This window comes from Notamacropus eugenii, chromosome 6 (genome assembly GCF_028372415.1).
Source record: "Notamacropus eugenii isolate mMacEug1 chromosome 6, mMacEug1.pri_v2, whole genome shotgun sequence".
Classification (NCBI taxonomy): Eukaryota; Metazoa; Chordata; class Mammalia; order Diprotodontia; family Macropodidae; genus Notamacropus; species Notamacropus eugenii.
This window is the reverse complement of record NC_092877.1, coordinates 77,957,462-77,978,344: the sequence shown is the minus strand read 5'-3', so window position 1 is coordinate 77,978,344 and position 20,883 is coordinate 77,957,462. Positions and strand designations below refer to the sequence as shown.

Genomic DNA, 20,883 nt, shown 5'->3' with positions numbered 1-20,883 from the left:
CTTCCCAGAATGGATGATTTCATTCCCTGCGGAGGGGATTTGATTGTGATTTCTGATCCCGGATCCCTGTGTTTGCCAACAACAACATGGGAAATCTGCTTCCTCCATCCACCCGAGAGGAAGGCGGTTTTACTGTTGTGGGAGGGGCATTGTGTATTCTTACAAGTGGCTCCGGAACATCTACCAATTAGAAGTGTTTCCCAGGGTAAGGGGTGGGGCCTCGCCCTCCTATTCCCGCCCCTCTCCTCGAGGTACCCGGGAGTCAACGCGCATGCCCCTTGCCTCCTTTCCTCCCTAGTCTCTAGGGTTAGGAAGGCGGGGCACGGAAGGGGTGGGGCTAGGAGGCGGGGAAAGGTGCGCGCACGCGCACTGCGTCCCCGTCGTCGGGCGCTGACTCATAGTCGATGTTCGCTCGCTGCTGCTCTGGGCGCTGATCGGTCTGGGAGACGTGTGCTCCACGCGCGACTGTGGCCGTGGGCGTCATGAATTGCGAGAACTTCGAGGCGGGCGAGCGGTTGGTGTCCCCGGCCTACGTGCGGCTGGGCCGTGAGGCCCGCCGCTCCCACGAGCACCTCATACGGCTCCTGCTGGAGAAGGTACCGAGGGGCGGCCCCTCTGGCAGGTGCCCCGACAGGGAAGCCCGGCCCCGACCCCTGCCCTACCGCCGGGGCTGCCCGGGGCGGGGGTGCGGGCGGGGCGGATGGGGCCCGGCCCAGGAAGCCTCCCCCTTCCTCCCCACCTGCCGGATAATGGCCGAAGATTGACCCGATGCCCCGGGAGTCGCGATAACGGTGGGAGGATCGGGGCCCCGGGACCGTCAGGCGCGTGGGCGGGCACTTCGCCCCTCGTGCCTCAGTTTCCCCTTTGGTAAAATGCGGTGCGAACCGAGCTCTGCAAGGCAGCCCCCCCCCCGGGGGCGGGCCTTGGGTGACTGAGACTGTACTTTACCCCTGGGTAAATCGGAGGATCTGCCCAGGTGGAAGTAGCGGGCACACCAAAGGAACTTCAAGGAGAAGTCAGTCAGTGTTATGTTAATAAACAGCCACCTGGGGAGGGAGGGAGGGTTGCTGCCCTCCTGGACCTTACAGCGCTTCCTGTAGAGGAGACGCCAGATTTCAGAAATAGAAGTTAAATGGGCCCCTTCGTAGAATAATTCTTTAAAAATTTTAGTTGAACTTAGTGTAAATAAAGCTTTTTCCGTTCAAGTTCGTGGATCCCCTGAAATCTGTCCACAAACCTGGAGGGCCACGGACCTAGGTTAAGAACCCCCATTTTAAAGGAATCCTCGTTTGCCTGTCTTACAAGGTTGTCAGATTCAGTTCAGCACACATTTTTAACTTTGCCGTGTAAAGTTCCCTAATTTAGGTGCTTTTCAGGACAAGTGTGTGTGGAGGTAAAGTTCTACATAAGTGTTAGCTATTAATACTTTGATTTTTTATTTTCTCTTAAGGATATTTGATTTTCTAATTTTTCAAGTTGCCAAGCCATTTAAAAGTTAGTGGAAGTCAATTGTTACTTAGAATCATCTCTCCACATTCTCCATAGTATTGATAGTACAGTAAGAGTAGAAATTAAATTGTAAATTAAAAATACCATCTGATAGCCAGATGACTCGGAGGTCCAGTGGATAGAGCACTGGGGTCAGGAAGACCTGAATTCAAATCCAACCTTCAAACTCAGGTCCTCCTGACTCCATTAATGGTGCTCTATCTAGTGCACCAACTAGCTGCCCCAAATCCAATATTTGACACTAGCTGTGTTACTCTGGACAAGTCACTTAATCTCTGCTTTAATCCACTGGAGAAGAAAATGGCAAACCACTCCAGTGTCTTTGCCAAGAAAATCCCAGGGACAGTATTGATGTGCTGTGGTCTCTGGGGTCAGAAAGAGTTGCATGCAACTGAACAATAAGAGCTAACTATATACGTTATCTAATCTGAGATTTTGTATCCCTGTAAAACTAGGTGGCAGAGGTATTTTTCAGATAAGGAAACTAAAGCTCAGGAGTTAAGTTACTCATAAGCAAATGCCAATAATCACAACTGTATTGGGTGTGGAATTGAAAGGGCAGCTAGGTAACTAGTGCATAGAGTGCAGGTCCTGAAGTCAGGAAGAATTATTTTCCTGGGTTCAGATTTGGCCTCAGATATCTATTACCTGTATGACCTTGGACAAGTAACTTAACTCTATTTGCCTTGGTTTCCTCATCTGTGAAATGAACTGGAGAAAAAATGGTGATCCATTCCAATATCTTTGCCAAGAGAACCCCAAATGGGGTCACAAAGAGTTGAATGGGACTGAAAATAACTGAACAACAACAAAAATGTGGAATAAAATAAAAATGTGGAACCTTTATATTCTTGATTCCAAGTCTGCCACTTGATCTACCATATGGAACTTAGAAATATCAGTAAAACTCTTACAAAAAAGCACAGTAGTAGCAAATAACTATTGAAGACTGACTTCCTTACTTACATCTTTCAAAACATATTTTCCTTTCCCAAAGGGTAAATGTCCAGAAGATGGTTGGGATGACAGTACTATTGAGCTGTTTCTCCATGAACTGGCCATTATGGATAGTAACAATTTCCTGGGCAACTGTGGTGTGGGAGAAAGGGAAGGTAGAGTAGCGTCTGGGTTAGTTGCCCGTCGACATTACAGGTAATGTTTAAAAGTAGTGTGTGTTATCTATTATGTTCTGTAAGAATGCTTAGTTTTTTAAAGTCTTTGGAAAATTTTTAAAATGTTTTAAAGACCGGATTAATGTTTCTCTGTATTTTCTAATTTAGAAGTTCTTTGAAGAAAGCTTAGAAATAAACATCTGAAAATTGTTCTCATTTAGCTGCATCTTATTTTCTGCAATACACGTGGAAAAGTCTAAATTTCATTTTGATAAATTGAACTCTGTGTTTTTCTACTGACTCGCTTTAAAATTTTAGAGGTTTTTTCCATTATTTGCCACTTATTTGTTGGTTACTTCACGTTAGGTATAACAGTAAGAATTTATGGACCATTTAAATCTTTTTGTTTTAATCAAAGTGGAAACCACATTGTTTTAGCTTTCATTTATTTTTATTAATATTTTTCTCAATATTTAAAAATTTTATCATTTATTTATTTCCAACATTCTTGTTAAATTTTGAGTTCCACATTCTCTCCCTCCCGTCTCTTTACCCTCCCCATTAAGAAGGCAAGAACTATGTCAGTTATACTTGTGAAATCATGCAAAACATTTCCATATTAGTCATGTTTCCAAAACAAGAAAAAACAAAGTGAGAAAGTTATACTAGAGTTTGCACTCAGAGTTCACCAGTTCTCTCTGGAGGTATGTAGCATTTTTTTCATCATGATCCTTTAGAGTTGTCTTGGATTGTTGTATTGCTCAGAGTAGTAGCCACGTGTTTCACACTTGAGCGTCATTACTTACAACATTGCTGTTATTGTGCACAGTGATCTCTAGGTTCTTCTCATGTCACTTTGCATCAGTTCATAGAGGTCTTGCTGTGTTTTTCACAGCACATTTCTCACATCACAATCATGTGCTACAACTTGTTTAACCATTCCCCAGTTGCATCCCTGACATTTCCAGTTCTTGCCACCACAAAAAGAGCTGCTCATTATAAATATTTTTGTACATATAGGTCCTTTTTATTTGATTTCTTTGGGATAAAACCTAGTAGCAGTACTGTGTTTTGTAGCATGTTGGGTTTAAAAATCATATTGTTTTAAAATATCTCTTTGAAAGGGAAAAAAAAAGATAAGCATTAAATAAACACCTGTAGTAATAAAGTGTTATATAAGTCAAATTTGGAGGTAAATGTAGGTGCCGTATTTAGTCTAATAGAGTGTACTAAAAATTTTGCTCAGTTTTACTAAAAATAAGCAGAACTTATAATAATGAAGACATACTCTTAGGCTAATAGCAACAGTGAATTTAATTATATATATGTATATGAAAACTTTGAAAGTAGTTTAGCACTATAAAAATATAATTGTTGAAACATTGAATTTTAGAGTTCATCTTAATGATCCCATTATTCACAAACTGAAGGTTGTCCGTCAGTCAGCTGGCATTTATCAAGTGCCTACTAAGGCTTTGTCCTAAGTTCTGGGCGTGCAAAGAAAGAATAACAAAAGATAGTTTCTGTTCTCCAGGAGGTCACAGTTTAATGGATTACTATTATTAATTGACTATTATTGTTTCTTTTGCTATAGTGAAGCTTCGTACTGGTACACTCTGCTTTAGCAAATCAGGAAGTGATTACTAAATTACAGAGGATTTTTAAAAAAATAATTTGGTGATTATTTTTAATTGTGAAAACCTCTATGCCATTTGTAATATAGTTTAGTTTAGGAACAACTTTTCAAGGACCACGTTTTTGCATATCATCAGATATACCACAATGACAATTTAATTCAACAAACATTTTTGCTGAATAAACCACTGCTAGGGGCTAGAGGTAAAGAAATGAAGAATGAAACAGGCTATGCACTTAAATAACATATAGTCTAATGGAGTGATAGAGTGTGTATAAATGAATGTGATCCAAGATAGATAAATGCAAAAGATGTGAAATTTGCACATAGAGAGATTACTTGAAGGTGGGAGAATCAAGAAGGAAGTGGCACCTGAAAATCAGAGGGAATGCATTCTAGGTATGAGGGGTTGGCCTGTATGAATATTTAGAGGTGGAAGAAAACAACAGTACTGGGGCCATGATGGTAGTCAGTTTTGACTAGTACAGAGAGCTGAAGATCAGAAATGAGAAATAAGGCCAAACTTTATATGGAAAGCTGTGATTTCTGCTGCCTACTTCTTTTTTTTATTTGACTTTTGGTCAGTGAATAAAAATCCATTTTTTTCCCCTCATTTTTCCACTTTGGGGAAAACAGAAAGAAAACCAAAACTCTAATACACAGTCAAGTAAAACAAATTCCCCCATTGGCCATCTCCGAAAGCTTTTGTGCCTCAGTCTTCACTTTCAATCTGTCGCCTCCCTTCTCCTGAGTTGAAGAGCATGCTTCACCATCAGTCTGCCGGAGTCATGGTTATCAACTGTGTTGATCAGTTTTTAAGTCTTCCACATGTGTTACATTGTTATTATATACATTATTCTTTTGGTTCTGTTTACTTCTTGTTGATTAGTTCATATAAGTCTTCCTGGTTTTCTTTGAAATTATTTTGCTCTGTCACCTAGGTGAGTTTTTCTCTCAGGTCAGTGGTCCAAATAAATTCTACCACATAGAGCTTAAACAAGGCACCTTAGGAAGGTGTGAAAATTGCATCCCCATGTTCATACTACATACTTGAACTTTTAGCCTGTTGTATAACACATGTAACTTGATGTAACACAACATGAAGCTCAGTATTTTTTAGCGTTAAATAATATGCCTTTAAAAAAATAATGTTTTAAAAAGTGTCCTTTGTTTTGTCCTCACTTCATTTTTATACCTTAGACTATTGCCTTCTTTTTCTACACTAATCCTGATTCTGTGTGTAAGCTCCAGGAGCAAGTAAGCACAGTTCTTTTTGGGGAGAAAACTGCCAGCAAAAAAAATTAGAATCACACAGATGTCACTCTTCTTTAGTATCCAGTGTTGACGAAATTTTAACTTACTATCCTTATTAAGGGAAGGAGGAATTAAATGGGAAAATTTGTTTTCATGGATGATTAATTGGTTACTTAATTATTATAGTTTCCATCTTATAAATATACTTGTTGGGAATATTGTAGAAGAGATTCTTTTATCTGGTAAAAATCTTACCTGGATGTTCTCTGGATCCCTTTTAAGCCTCAGATTTTACCCCTGAAGGCTAGCTATTGCTTCTGATTTTCTAGGTAATCTTGTTTGCATACATGTACATGAATTATTTTGCATAAGACTTTTTTTCCCATTCATTGACCCTTCTCTTGTTTAGGTTCATTCATGGAATTGGAAGATCAGGTGATATTGCTGCTGAGCAACCCAAAGCTGCAGGTTCTAGCCTTTTGAACAAAATAGCCAATTTATTAGTTCTGGACATCATAAGGCTGGCTGGTGTGTATTATATTAATTGTGCTACTTTTTGCTCACCTGCTACAAATCAGGGAGTTGGGCTAGATGATCTTTGTGATTCTATGAAATATTTTCAGTTGCCTTAATTCCTAATTGCTTCTTTATTTACAGGTGTTCGTTCAGTGGCTGACTGCTTTGTTGTTCCAGTGGCAACTGGTATGAGTCTAACCCTGTGTTTCTTGACACTACGACACAAGAGACCAAAGGCAAAATATATTATTTGGCCACGAATAGATCAAAAGTCCTGCTTTAAATCCATGATCACTGCAGGTAATGAAATGTACTATTAATTATTATTGCATTAATATTACAATATTGAGAGACAGTGTGACTCAGTAGATAGAGTGTTGGACTCCTAGTCAGGAAAATATGGGTTCAAATCTTTACTCTAATATAGTCATATGACCATGGGAAAATCACTTAACCTAGCTGAGTCTGAGGCTCTAAAAATTATTGATTATATTATCTTCAAATTTGCCTTTCTAAAAGGATTTTCTATACTGAGAAAAATCACAGATCATTGAGGTAGTGAGATTAGTATTACATAGTCTTTTAGACTTATTTAGAATCGTAGGTGAAAAATTAAAAGTTTGTTAAAACAATACAATGTTATTACATATATACATATACAAAACAAACCTAAAAAACCATTACCATGAATTAAATAGGTATCCTTCAAACTGACTGGATCCAGCATGGATAACTGTTGAAAAATTGGACAACAACAATAATAACAATAGCTAACATTTCTGACTTTAGATTTTAAAAGGACTTCATATATATTATCTTATTTGAACCTTACAATAGTTTTTTTAGGTAGGTTTTATTATCTCCAGGAGAATTACTGAAGTGATCTTTGGAAGACTGTGGAATCCTGGAGAGGTACCACAGAACTGGAGAAGGGCAGATGTCCTGATTTTCAAAAAAGGGAAGAGTGTCATCCGAAAATTAGAGGCCATTTAAGTGTGACTTAGATTCCTGTCAAAATTCTAGCATGTATTGTTAGAAATGTTAGTGAATATCCAGAAAAGTGAGTGGCTATCTTGAGGGTGAAGGATTCATCAAAAGCAAGTCATGACAAACTAACCTCACTTCTTTTTTAATAAGGTTACTAGACTTGTAGATCATGGAATTGTACTGAAACAGTTGACAAAGTTTCCTGTGCTATTCTTATTAAAAAATCTTGGAGAAATGATAGTATGGTTAGGTGGATTTGAAACGACTTAAACGTCTGGATTGAAAGAGTAGTCATTAATGGTCCATTGTCACCTTTGAAGGAAGCTACTAGTATAGTGAGCCCCAAAGATTTGTGCTTTACCTGATATTGTTGATGTTTGACACTTCTCTTTTCATCAACAACTTGAGTAAGGGGATAAATGGCTAAATTTTCAAACCAGGGATAGATATCTTAACACAATGCATGGCTACAGTTCTTGACAGGCTTGAACATCAGGCTGAATCTGGTAGAATGAAGTTTAGTAGGGATAAATGTAAAGCCTTATACATGTTTCAAAATATCAGTTTCACTACAAGATGATTTGTACTTACTGTTCTTACTGTGTAATTTTAGTAAATGCCATTTCTTTAAAAGAAGTCAAGATAGACTTAATTTTGCATGATAATGTGGAGAGGGGTCTGTGGTCTAAAGTTTATTCTTATTGTTGTTTTCCAAGGGTATTGGAGGATGTAAAACTAAGTGCAGAATTTCTCTGTTATACTTTTGGTTATTCCACCTCATGTTAGGCATTCACACTTCTGATGAGCAAAAAGTAGAGTTGAGAAAAAAAAGATGGATGGAATATGTAAGTGTGGCATGGTCCTGTAAAAATGGTACCAGAAGATCCAAAGCTCAGAATGAGCTGATGCTGGCAGCTAAAGCCATGGACAACAAAAAAGATTTTGTTAGCTGTATTGGAGAAAAAAGGAAAATTGAGGAAGAGAGAGGCCCACTACTTGGAGCGTATGGGATGATGATAACTGAATGATAGAGAAAAGAGAGCTTCTCGACTCTTGTTTTTGTTTGTCTGTCCTAAGGGAATAATTTTTGGACTGGAAAGGACAGAACAAAATAATGAGGAGTTGATAACCTGTGCTAAGTTGGGAGATGGAAACCTCTTTAGCTGCCCTTGACAAGTTCAGTCTACTAGTCTCAAATGAACTATATTGTAGGATACTAAAGAACATACATGTAGGAATGACTGCTGAATCGTTGGGAGTGATCTTTGGAAGGCTGTGGAATCCTGGAGAGGTGCCACAGAACTAGAGAAGGGCAAATGTGCTGATTTTCAAAAAAGGAAAGAGAGTGTCATCTGAAAACTAGAGGCCATCTAAGTGTGACCTAGATTCTTGTCAAGATTCTAGCATTACCTGAATTGCTGTATTACTTGATATTTAATTGAAGAAACATTCTTTTTGGTCATCATTGTCTCTATATTTATATAATTATATTTCTATGTCTTATTTCTTACACTGCTTTGATGGTGTCTTTTACCAGAAGCAATAATCAGGCAGGCTTTAGTGATAGAGTACAATTGATTCCTATAGTTTTTATAATCTTGCCTTACAATGAATAGTGGGATAGAAGAACACTCATTTTCCTTTTGGATACCTTTGTTAGGTTTTGAGCCTGTGGTGATAGAGAATGTGTTAGACGGTGATGAACTACACACAGACCTGAGGGGAGTGGAAGCTAAAATCAAGGAGCTTGGAGCTGATAACATTCTATGTGTTCATTCTACTACATCCTGTATTGCTCCAAGGGTGCCTGATAGGTAAGTAATTCATGTATATTATTCTTTATACGGGAACTAATTTTACTAATAAAATGTAGACATCCTTATTTTAATATGTTTAACTAACTTTTGGAAACAAGTAAAATTGATCTCTTCCTAGGAGGATGTAGAGAATTCCTCTGAAATGTGGAGGAAAGCCTAATAGGATAGGAAAAGGATTTACTGAATAGAAGAAAAAAGGAGCTAATACAATGTAAATGAGTCCTTTTGCTTCTTTTCATTTGAATAGATTCAACTCTCTCTACCTTCTGCTTATGTTAGAATTGTGATTGCTCCCCTCCCCATACTATTAGCTCCCCTTCATGAAAAGGTGCTCTTTGTCTTGTTATTTAAAAAATGTTTTCCCACTGTGCTAGATGTCATATTTTCTTGTGTTCATTTATTTCTGCTGCCATCTTCAGTTCAATATTCTTTCACTCAGTGGGCTTATGTTTTTGACACTTCTGGTAATCATGGTTGGGGGCTATCAGTGATATTTGCTGTGCAAGAATAAGAAAATAGTCTTTTAATGATAGTTGAAGATTAGTAATGTTAATATATACCTTATAGTGACACATATCTAGTTTTTAGCTCAAGATAAAACAGTGCTTAAATTTATACTTTAAAAGTGTTAAGATACAGCCCTCTTGGGAAAATATTTAAAATTAAGAAAATCTTGCTTGAAAATTATTTTTAAAAAATATATCATACTTAATCTTATACACAGTGCTTCTTTTCCTTTGTTTTTATTGGGAAGAGATATTATAATGCAGAAATGTAGATGTTTTATTTTTCAGATGAAAGCAAGTATAAATTTTGTAACTGAAATTTTAATTTGTCCTTTATTAAGTCAAGCAAGTGTTCATTGAGTGCCTACTATGTACAGACACTGTGCGGGACATTGGGGACACAAAGATGGAAATGAAACAGTCCTGTCCTTTGGTTCTGTTGGGCAAGATATACTTATATAAGCATATGCAAAATAAATATATAAGTATAAGTTAATTGTGGGGCAAGGATAAAGCAATAACAGAGAAATTAGGAAAGGACCTCATGTAGGAAGTGAAACTTGAACTAAGCTTTGACAGGAACTAGGCATTATAAGAAGTAGAGGTGAGGAAGGAGTGCATTCCAGGCATGGTAAACATTCTCTGCAAATTCACAGAGATGGAGTGTCATGTGTGAGGAACATCAAGAAGGATAATTTGACTGGATCATAGATTGTATGAAGGGGGAATAACATGTATTAAGATTGGGAAGGTAGGTTAGAAGCCGGTTGTTGTGAAAGACTTTAAATTCCAAACAGAGGAGTTTGTATTTGGTCCTAGAGGTAATTGGGAGCCATTGGCATTTATTAATCAGTACAGAGACATGGTCAGGCCTGTGATGTAGGAAAATCACGTTGGCATCTATGTGGAAGATAATTGCATTGGAGAAAGAAAAGATTTGAGGCAAAGAGACCATTTAGGAGGCTTCTGCAGAAGTCCAGGTGAAAGGTGATAAAGGCCTGAATTAGGGAATGACTGAGAGTAGAGAGAAGGGGATATTGTGGAAATAGAGTAGAAAGGACTTGACTACTGATTGGATATATTGGGTCAGGGAATGAGGATGAAGCTGTGTGATTAGTGACTAGGATAGTGTTAACTTTGACAGAAACAATGAAGTTCAGAGGAAGAGTGGGATTGGGGGAAAGCAAGAAGTTTTATTATGGACATGCTGAGTTTCTAATCCTCACAAGATATCTAGCTTCTTAAATATACTGTTTCCAATTTTTTTAAATTTAATTTTTTGTTTTTAAGTTAAAAAATCTATTTTCTCTTCCTTGCTCTGTCCTCAACCTTTTAACTCTCTTTTGAAATAAAGGAAAATAAAACACTTGTCATAAAAATGTACAGTTGAATAAAACAGATTTTCACATTGGCCTTTATTTGGTACCCAAAATCCTTCTACCTCTTTGTCAGGAGGTGAGTAGCAAGCGTCCATCATTAGTCTTTTAGAATTATAATTGGTTATTGTGATGATCAGCCTTCTTAACTCTTTCAGAGTTGTTGGTCTTGACAATGTTATTATTGTTTAAATTATTTTCATAGCTGTGTTCACTTCACTATTCATCAATTCCTTTGAGTTTTCTTAGGTCTTTACAATCCAATGGTATTCCATCACATTAATGTATCATAATTCATTCAGCCATTGTCCCTGTGATGGACACCTCTTTAGGTTCTACTTTGCTGCTGTGAATATTGCTGCCATACAAATGGTTCCTTTTCTTCTTTGATCTCTTTGGGGTTTAGTTGTATTAGAGGTATTGCTAGGTCAAAGGGTTTTCATAGCATAGTAACATTGAGGGGCATAGTTCCAAATTGCTTTCTAGATTGGTTGGATACATTTATAGTCCTTGAATAGGCATTTAATTTGCCTGTTTACCATAGTACCTTGAACATTTATTATTTTTGTTTTTTGTCAATTTCATCAAATCTGATGGGTGGTATGAGATAGAATCTTTCATTTACATTTCTTTACTTATTAGCGAGTTGGAACATTTTTTTTTTTCTTTTTTTATTTTTTTTCTTTTTTTTTTTTATTTAGCTTTTAACATTCATTTTCACAAAATTTTGGGTTACAAATTTTCTCCCCTTTTCTCCCCTCCCCCCCCAAACGCCAAGCATTCTAATTGCCCCTATGACCAATCTGCCCTCTCTGCCCTTGTCTCTGTCTTCTCTTTTGTCCTGTAGGGCCAGATAGCTTTCTATACCCCTTTACCTGTATTTCTTATTTCCTAGTGGTAAGAACATTACAGTTGATCCTAACACTTTGAGTTCCAACTTCTTTAGCTCCCTCCCTCTCCACCCCTTCCCTTTGGAAGGCAAGCAATTCAATATAGGCCAAATCTGTGTAGTTTTGCAAATGACTTCCATAATAGTTGTGTTGTATAGGACTAACTATATTTCCCTCCATCCTATCCTGTCCCCCATTACTTCTATTCTCTTTTGATCCTATCCCTCCCCATGAGTGTTGACCTCAAATTGCACTCTCCTCCCCATGCCCTCCCTTCTATCATCTCCCCCCACTCTGCTTATCCCCTTATCCTCCACTTTCCTGTATTGTAAGATAGGTTTTCATACCAAAATGAGTAGGCATTTTATTCTTTCCTTTAGTGGAATGTGATGAGAGTAGACTTCATGTTTTTCTCTCACCTCCCCTCTTTATCCCTCCACTAATGAGTCTTTTGCTTGCCTCTTTTATGAGAGATAATTTGCCCCATTCAATTCTCCCTTTTTCCTCCCAATATCTTTCTCTCTCACTGCTTGATTTCATTTTTTTTTAAGATATGATCCCATCCTCTTCAATTCACTCTGTGCACTCTGTCTCTATGTGTGTGTGTGTGTGTGCATGTGTGTGTGTGTAATCCCACCCAGTACCCAGATACTGAAATGTTTCAAGAGTTACAAATATTGTCTTTCCATGTAGGAATGTAAACAGTTCAACTTTAGTAAGTCCCTTATGACTTCTCTTTGCTGTTCACCTTTTCATGGTTCTCTTCATTCTTGTGTTTGAAAGTCAAATTTTCTTTTCAGCTCTGGTCTTTTCATCAAGAATGCTTGAAAATCCTCTATTTCATTCAAAGACCAATTTTTCCCCTGAAGTATTATACTCAGTTTTGCTGGGTAGGTGATTCTTGGTTTTAGTCCTAGTTCCTTTGACTTCTGGAATATCCTATTCCATGCCCTTCGATCCCTTAATGTAGAAGCTGCTAGATCTTGTGTTATCCTGATTGTATTTCCACAATACTTGAATTGTTTCTTTCTAGCTGCTTGCAATATTTTCTCTTTCACCTGGGAGTTCTGGAATTTGGCCACAATGTTCCTAGGAGTTTCTCTTTTTGGATCTCTTGCAGGCGGTGTTCTGTGGATTCCTTGAATATTTATTTTGCCCTCTGGTTCTAGAATCTCAGGGCAGTTTTCATTGATAATTTCATGAAAGATGATGTCTAGGCTCTTCTTTTGATCATGGCTTTCAGGTAGTCCCATAATTTTTAAATTGTCTCTCCTGGATCTATTTTCCAGGTCAGTTGTTTTTCCAATGAGATATTTCACATTATCTTCCATTTTTCCATTCCTCTGGCTTTGTTCTGTGATTTCTTGCTTTCTCATAAAGTCCTTAGCCTCCATCTGTGCCATTCTAATTTTGAAAGAACTATTTTCTTCAGTGAGCTTTTGAATCTCCTTTTCCATTTGGCTGATTCTGCTTTTGAAAGCATTCTTCTCCTCATTGGCTTTTTGAACCTCTTTTGCCAATTGAGTTAGGCTAGTTTTCAAGGTGTTATTTTCTTCAACATTTTTTTGGGTCTCCTTTAGCAGGGAGCTGATTTGCTGTTCATGCTTTGACTTCATGTCTCTCATTTCTCTTCCCAGCTTTTCCTCCACCTCTCTAACTTGATTTTCAAAATTCTTTTTGAGCTCTTCCATGGCCTGAGCCCATTGAGTGGGCTGAGACACAGAAGCCTTGATTTCTGTGTCTTTGCCTGATGGTAAGCATTGCTCTTCCTCATCAGAAAGGAAGGGAGGAAATGCCTGTTCACCAAGAAAGTAACCTTCTATAGTCTTATTTCTTTTCCCTTTTCTGGGCATTTTCCCAGCCAGTGACTTGACCTCTGAATATTTTCCTCACACCCACCTCACCTCCTGATCCTCCCAGCCAGTGTTTGGGGTCTGAGATTCAAATGCTGCTTCCAGCCTCAGGGCTTTGGGCGGGGGCAGGGCTGCTATTCAGTGTGAGATTAAATTCAGATGCTCAGGTGAGGGCAGGGCTGCCTCTCAGGCTCAGTTCCCTCAGGGAGTTTATGCACAGACCTTCAACAATGGATCCAGGCTCCTGCCTGCTTGGGGAGCCCTGGTCTGCCGCTGCCCCTCAGCTTCTGTCTCCCGAGGGGGCCCGAGCCATGGGGGCACCCCACTCCCCCCTCGACCCGCCAAAGGGACTCTCTCACCGACCCCCGTCACCTGTGGGTGGAGGTACTTGTGCGGCCGCTGGAGATCCCGTCCCTGAAGCCCGCTCGGATCTGTTCCTCTCGGTGCCGCGGCCACGGCAGGGCTGTACTCAGCTCCCAGTCCCGGCGCCCAGTCCGCAGCACGAAGGACCTTTTATGAGAGGTTTGCAGGTCTCTCCGGAACAGAAATCTCCCTCGCTCCAATGTTCTGTGGCCTCTGGGTGCAGAATTCGCCGGGAGTTACTTCTTTGTAGTTGTTCTATGGGTTGTGGGTTCGGAGCTATGTGTATGTGCGTCTTTCTACTACGCCATCTTGGCTCCGCCCCCCGAGTTGGAACATTTTAATAACATTTTTCTCTTTATTAGTATCTTGGAATATTTTATAGAGTTGGGGCATTTCATGCTTTAGATTTATTTTTCTGAAAACTACCTATTCATATCTTTTGGATTATCAATTTAAGAATGGCTCTTAGTCTTAAAATTTGAAACATTATCTCATATATCTTAGAAATGAGACTTCTATCAAAGAAACCTGCTGTAAACTCCCCCTATTTCTGATCTAATTTTAATTGGATTTGTTTTTAGTAATAAAGTTGTCCATTTTATTTTCTGTTATGCTCTCTACTCCTTGTTTGGTCATGAACTCTTCTTCCCTATCAGTATATCTGAAAGGAAATTTTTTTCCTTGCTCCTCTAATTTAACACAAATTTAACTTGTGTGTTTGTAAGGCATGTATCTTTTTGGAGATTATCTTGATATATGTTGTAAGATTATGTTCTGTACAGTTAAGTTAGTTCTGCTCTAACTTTAGAGTTAGGGAACCTGCAGCCACAAGGCCACACGTAGTTTCTGAGTGCAGCTCTTTGACTGAGCCCAAACTTCACAAAATAAATCCCCTTAGTAAAAGGATTAGTTCTGTAAAACTTGGAATCAGTCAAAATGCTGCACCCAAGGACCTAGGCCACATGTGGCCTCAAGGCTGCAGGTTCACCACCTCAATTTAACACCAGAGCTAGATGTTGCAGAATCATGCAGTAACAATCATAGCATGGAAAAAATGAGGTTTGGAGGCACAAGCCTCAAAAAACTTTGTTAGTGACATGTTTCTTAAAAAAAGAGGAATATAATAAAAACAATAGCATATTTTTATACATGTTAAATGGTTGAGAATTACGTAAATTCTGTAATGAATGTTGGCAGTGACCATGGCTTCAGACTGTGAGCTCTTGCTTGGCCTGCAGGTTCCCAGCGGGCCAAGTTAGCAAAGTGTCAGGAAAGTTGAGCAGGCCACCATTCCTGGTGTACAAGTTGGAGTCCATGGCAGAAGAGGGAATTTGGTGATGTGGACCAGACGTTTTTTGTCACCAGCTCTTGCAGTACCAGAAGATGTACAGTAACTATGGCATTGTGTTGGGACTGGAAGCTCAATTCCATGTGGACGGTCTCGGGCGGGTAAAAGTGGGACTTCTAAATCATAAGAGTCTTACGAGGCCCTCCATGAACAGCGGGGGTTCGAGAAGGTCAGACTGAGCTAGCTCGGCTAGCTCGGGTATTTCCGCCTCTCCCCCAGAGATACCTGATGGGTGGAGTCTCCCTGCCCTCGAGGTCGTCCCGGATTGGAGCACACCTAGTTACCTAACAGCACGGTATTGAGATGCAAACTGTGTGGCTGAAGATTAAGTAGGATTGAGGAAGCCAGAAAGCTCTCTCTTAGCACGTGTGGAGCCAAAGAGAAAAGTAGGGCTCCTCTTCTTTTCTTTCCTCTCTCCCCTCCCCCTCTCTCCCCGCTTGTACTTCTACTTCCAATCCCTTAAGCTTAGCCTCCTTAGGAAATCTCCCCCTCTTCCTCCTAAGGAAGACTCCCCTGCTCTTGTAACCGATTCCCTGTAATAAAGCTCAACCCCTGTTTGACTCTGGAACGTCCTTTCTCTCATACGTTTATCCGGTTTGGCCAACCGAAGACCTGGGACAGGTAAGAAAGACTCGGGTAGCCCAATACAGGCCTCTAGGCTTGGCAGCATTGATTTCATATCCAAAAAAAAAGACCTGAAGTTCGCTTGTAGAAGTAGGTACCAGAATGATTGCATTTTGTGAGTTATTGTCAAGAGTTTTCTCCACTCTTGCTCTTTCTCCAAGAAAAAATTATACATAAGCAAATTTGAAATTTGCATTATGCTCAAATTGCTCCCTGATATATCAGTCAAATTGGAACACATTTACACTTTCTTTAATTATTTTATTTGTTTTCAGTGTTCTACAATCACTTCCATATATCTTATATTTTTTTCTCCTCCCTCCCCACTCCCTCCCTGAGATGGCATGCAATCTTATATAGGTTCTACACATACATTCCTATTAAAGACATTTTCACCTTAAGTCATGTTGCATAGAAGAATTAAAATGAATGAGAGAAATCATAAAATGAAACATAATACAAAAGAAAATGGTCTGCTTCATTTTGCCATCCAATTCCATAGTTCTTTCTAAGGAAGTGGAAGGCATTTTACCTCGAGTCCATTGTGAATTTTTTTATGTCCTTGCATTGCTATGAAGGACTAAGCCTACCACAAAAATTCCTCTTACAATGTAGTTGTTGCTGTGTGCAAAGTTCTCCTGGTTCTGCTCCTTTCACTCAGCATCAATTCATATAAGTCTTTCCAAGCCTCTCTGAAGTTTTCCTGTTCATCATTTCTTATAGCACAATAGTATTCTACTATATTGATGTACTACAACTTGTTCATCCATTCCCCAATTGATGGGCATCCTCTTGATTTCCAATTTGTGGCCACCACAAAGAGAGCTGCTATAAATATTTTTGTACATGTGGGACCCTTTCCTATTTTTATGATGTCTTTGGAATACAGTCCCAGAAATGGTATTGCTGGGTCAAAGGGTATGTACATTTTTGTAGCCCTTTGGGCTACAAAATTGCTCTCCAGAGTGATTGGATCAGCTTACAGCTCCACCAACAATGAATTAGTCTTCCAGCTCTCCCACATCTTCTCCAACATTTATCATCCTCCTGTTTTGTCATGTTAACCTGTCTGATAGGTGTGATGTGGTACCTCAGAGTTGCTTTGATTTGCATCTCTCTAATCAATAGTGATTTAGAACATTTTTTCATATGCCTATAGGTAGCTTTAATTTCTTCCTCTGAAAACTCCCTGTTCACAACCTTTGACCATTTATCAATTGGGAAATGACTTGTATTCTTGTACATTTGACTCAGTTCTCTATATAATTTAGAAATGAGGCCTTTAATCACAGACACTAATTGCAAAAATTCTTTCCCAGTTTTCTACTTCCCTCCTAATCTTGGTTGCATTGGGTTTGTTTGTGCAAAAACTTTTCAATTTAATGTAATCAAAATTATCCATTTTGCACTTCACAATGTTCTCTGTCTCATGTTTGGTCATACATTTCTCCATAAATCTGATAAATGCACTATTCCTTGCTCCCCCAGTTTGTTTATAGTATCAATCTTTATGCCTAGATCATGTATCTATTTGGACTTTATTCTTGTGTACGGTGTCAGGCATTGGTCTGTGCCCAGTTTCCACCACAGTGTTATCCAGTTTTCGCAGCAATTTTTGTCAAACAGTGAGTTCTTATCCCAGAAGCTGGGGTCCTTGAGTTTATCAAACAGTAGATTGCTATATTCATTGACTACTGTGTCTTGAATACCTACCCTATTCCACTGTTCTGCCCCTTTGTTTCTTAGCGTGTACCAAGTGGTTTTGATGATTACTGCTTTACAATGTGATTTGAGATCTGGTAGGGCTAGGCCACTTTCCCTAGCATTTCTTTTCATTAGTTCCCTTGATGCTCTGGACCTCTTGTTTTTCCAGATGAATGTTGATATTATTTTTTTCCAGCTCTAGAAAATAATTATCTCTTTGATTGATATGGCACTGAATAAGTAAATTAATTTAGGTAAAATTGTCATTTTTATTTTATTGGCTCAGCCTACCCACGAACAATTGATGTTTTTCCACTTACTTAGATGTGACTTTATTTGTGTGAAAAGTGTTTTGTAATTGTTTCTTTGGGCTGGTAGACTCTCAGATATTTTATAGTGTCTACCATAGTTTTAAATGGGATTTTCTCTTTTCATTGCTTGCTGTTGGGCTTTGTTAGTAATATATAGAAATGCAGATGATTTATGTGAGTGTATTTTGTAACAAGCAACTTTGCCAGAGTTGTTTATTATTTCAAGTAGTTTTTTTACTTGATTCTCTGGAATTTTCTAAGTATGTCATCATATCATCTGTAGAGAGTGATAACTTAGTTTCTTCTTTGCCTGTTCTAATTCCTTCAATTTCTTTTTCTTCTCTTATTGCTACAGCTAACATTTCTAATAACATATTGAGTAACAGTGGTGATAATGGACATCCTTGTTTCACCCCTGATCTTATTGGAAATGCATCTAGCTTATCCCCATTGCATTTAATACTTGCCGATCATATTTACATTTTCAAAGCAAGTGTTAATAACAGAATTGATTGTACTTAGTTTCTGTCAGGTTACTTTTCAATTATTCCAGGAGTTTTTTCAAATAGTTGGGTGGGTGGGGGTGGGATGGAAGGTTGTCTTTGGATTTGTCAAACACTAGATCATTGTGTTTGTTTTCTTCTGTACATACATTGTATACCTACTCTATACTATTGATCAATCTCTATTTCTAGTGCCAGATCATTTTGATGATTACTGTTTTGTAAATATAGTTTGTGATCTGGTATTGCTAGGTACCTTTTACCCACTTTTTTCATCATTTCTATTGAGATTCTTAACTTTTTGTTTCTCTTGAGGAATTCTATTATTTTTTTCCTAGCAAATAATCCTTTGGTAGTTTGGTATGGCACTGAAATAAGTAAGTTAGTTTAGGTAGCATTGGTCATTTTTATTATATTGGGTCAGCCTACCCATGAACAATTAATATTTCTCATTATTTAGATATGTTTTTAATTCTGTAAAAAGTGTTATGTACTTGTATTCATGCAGTTCCTATGTGTGTCTTGGTAGGTTGACTCTCAAGTATTTTATATATTCTATAGTTTTAAAAGTGGAATTTCTCCCTTTTCCTGTTGGATTTTGTTGTTATTAGAGAGAAATGCTGATGACTTACAATGTATTTATTTTGCAGTTTGCAACTTTGCTGTTATTATTTCAGTTAATTTTTTTAGTTGACTCCAGGTTTTTCTAGGAAACCATTATATCATCTGCAAAAAGTAATAATTTTTTTTCCTTCTTGCCTATATTTATTCCCTTAATTTCTTTTTCTTTTTCTTACTGTAGCATTTCTAATACTTTGTCAAATAGTGTCACTTGGCATTCTTGCTTTCCCCCTAATTTTGTTGGAAAATTCTTTAGTTAATCTTTATTACATCAAGCATTGGCTCTAAGTTTTGGATAAATACTGTCTTTCACATTAAGGAAAAGTCCATTTATTCCTTTGTTTTCTAGGTTCATTTGTTTTTTAAAATAGGAATGGGAATTGCATCTTGTCAAAAGATTCTTCTGCATCTGTTGATATAATATGATTTTCTTGTTCTTATTAATATAATCTGTTATATTGATAGTTCTGCTAATATTAAGGCAACCTTGCATTTCTGGAATAAATCTATCTTGGTCAAAGTGTATAATCTTTGTGTCATATTACTGTAGACTTTTAGCTCATATTTTATTTAAAACTTTTATGCCTATGTTCATTAGAGATATTAGTCTGTAGTTTTCCTTCTCTCCTTCTACTCTTCCTGACTTAAATATCAAAACCATATTTATATCTTTGAAGAAGTTTGATAGAACTCCTTTTATAAGACCAAGGTTCAGACTGCTGAATCTGAAATCCTCCACTCTGGTATCAGAACCACACAACTGGAACTCTCTTCTTTTCCTATTTCTTGCTCAATAAATAGCTTCAGCCTAGACTGCTTCTTGCTTTGTTATGCTTCTACACTTTGACAGTACCTAGGCATAGGTCTGCTTCTTAGTCCATACTGGATCTGCAATCTTTCTCTGGGGTCAGAGTCAGGGTCCTTGCCTTCAAAGTGTTTACAGCATTAATGCTTTTAATAATTCATTTTTGAAAAATTGATCTTTTAAAAATTCATTTAATGATTCATTCATTTTAATGATTCATTCTTTTTTTTTTTTAAGTAAACAAGCATTTATTAAGGGATTATTATATGCAAGATCCTGTGCATAGTACTGGGAACACAAATGCAAGCAAAACCAAAGATATTCTCTGCCTTCAAGAAGCTTGCATTCTAATGAGAGGAAAGATAACACATAAAAAGGAACTGAAGGGAGATGAGGTTTGGAAAATGGGCAGAGGGATGGCATGGTAAAGAAAACAGAATGAATTATCAGTGCAGCCTAGGAAGGAGTAAAAACTTGGTTGAGCCACGCTCCCTTCTTAAAGTGATGGTTCTTCGTAGAGCCAGCCATTCAGAGGGAGAGGTTGCAGATACGGGGGATGCTTCTAATGTGAATTAGAAGTGAGGTGGAGTGGGCTTTTAGGTTAAACGATTTCTTTGACAAGGTAGAAGAAATCTTGCGGGGGATGAGTCATTTGTGCAGCTTGGAGAGGCATGCATTCATTCACTTTATAGCCAAAATAGATTGTTCACTCTTTGCCTAGCATTTTAACCTTGCAAGTCTATGCTCAAGTCCTCTCTTCTGTGTAGAATGCCTAGCTCTGGAATCTACCTATAGAATTAATCCTGTGCCGCCCATCAAACTTAGAATCCTGTATTTGATCCTCTCTTGTATCACTCACATTTAGCTACTAAACATTTGTTTAATTGTTTTAGTCATGCTGCTGAATTTTAGGCCACTTGAAGACAGGGATAATTTCTTTTTTTTTCTTTTTACTTTACTTTTTTAATTTTTCCCCAATTACATGTAAAAACCATTTTTAACATCCATTTTAAAAAATTTTGAGTTCCAAATTCTCTCCCTCCCTCTTTTCCCTACCCTTTCCCTGAGACAGTAAGCAATCTGATATAGTGTGGTTATGCAAAACATTTCCATATGGAAATAGTCAAGTTATGAAAGAAAACACAGAC

At 38.1% G+C, this 20,883-nt stretch overlaps 1 protein-coding gene across 1 annotated transcript in view; it reads left to right on the top strand.

The window, feature by feature from the left end:
• Window positions 1-269: 269 nt before the first annotated feature.
• Window positions 270-20,883, top strand: part of SEPSECS (Sep (O-phosphoserine) tRNA:Sec (selenocysteine) tRNA synthase) — a 69,115-nt gene continuing 48,501 nt past the window's right edge. The window contains exons 1-5 of the mRNA XM_072620388.1: window positions 270-596; window positions 2,507-2,661; window positions 5,921-6,039; window positions 6,169-6,327; window positions 8,675-8,828. Of these exons, the coding sequence (XP_072476489.1) occupies window positions 483-596; window positions 2,507-2,661; window positions 5,921-6,039; window positions 6,169-6,327; window positions 8,675-8,828 (701 nt within the window). The 5' untranslated portion in view covers window positions 270-482. The remainder of the gene's footprint in view (window positions 597-2,506; window positions 2,662-5,920; window positions 6,040-6,168; window positions 6,328-8,674; window positions 8,829-20,883) is intronic.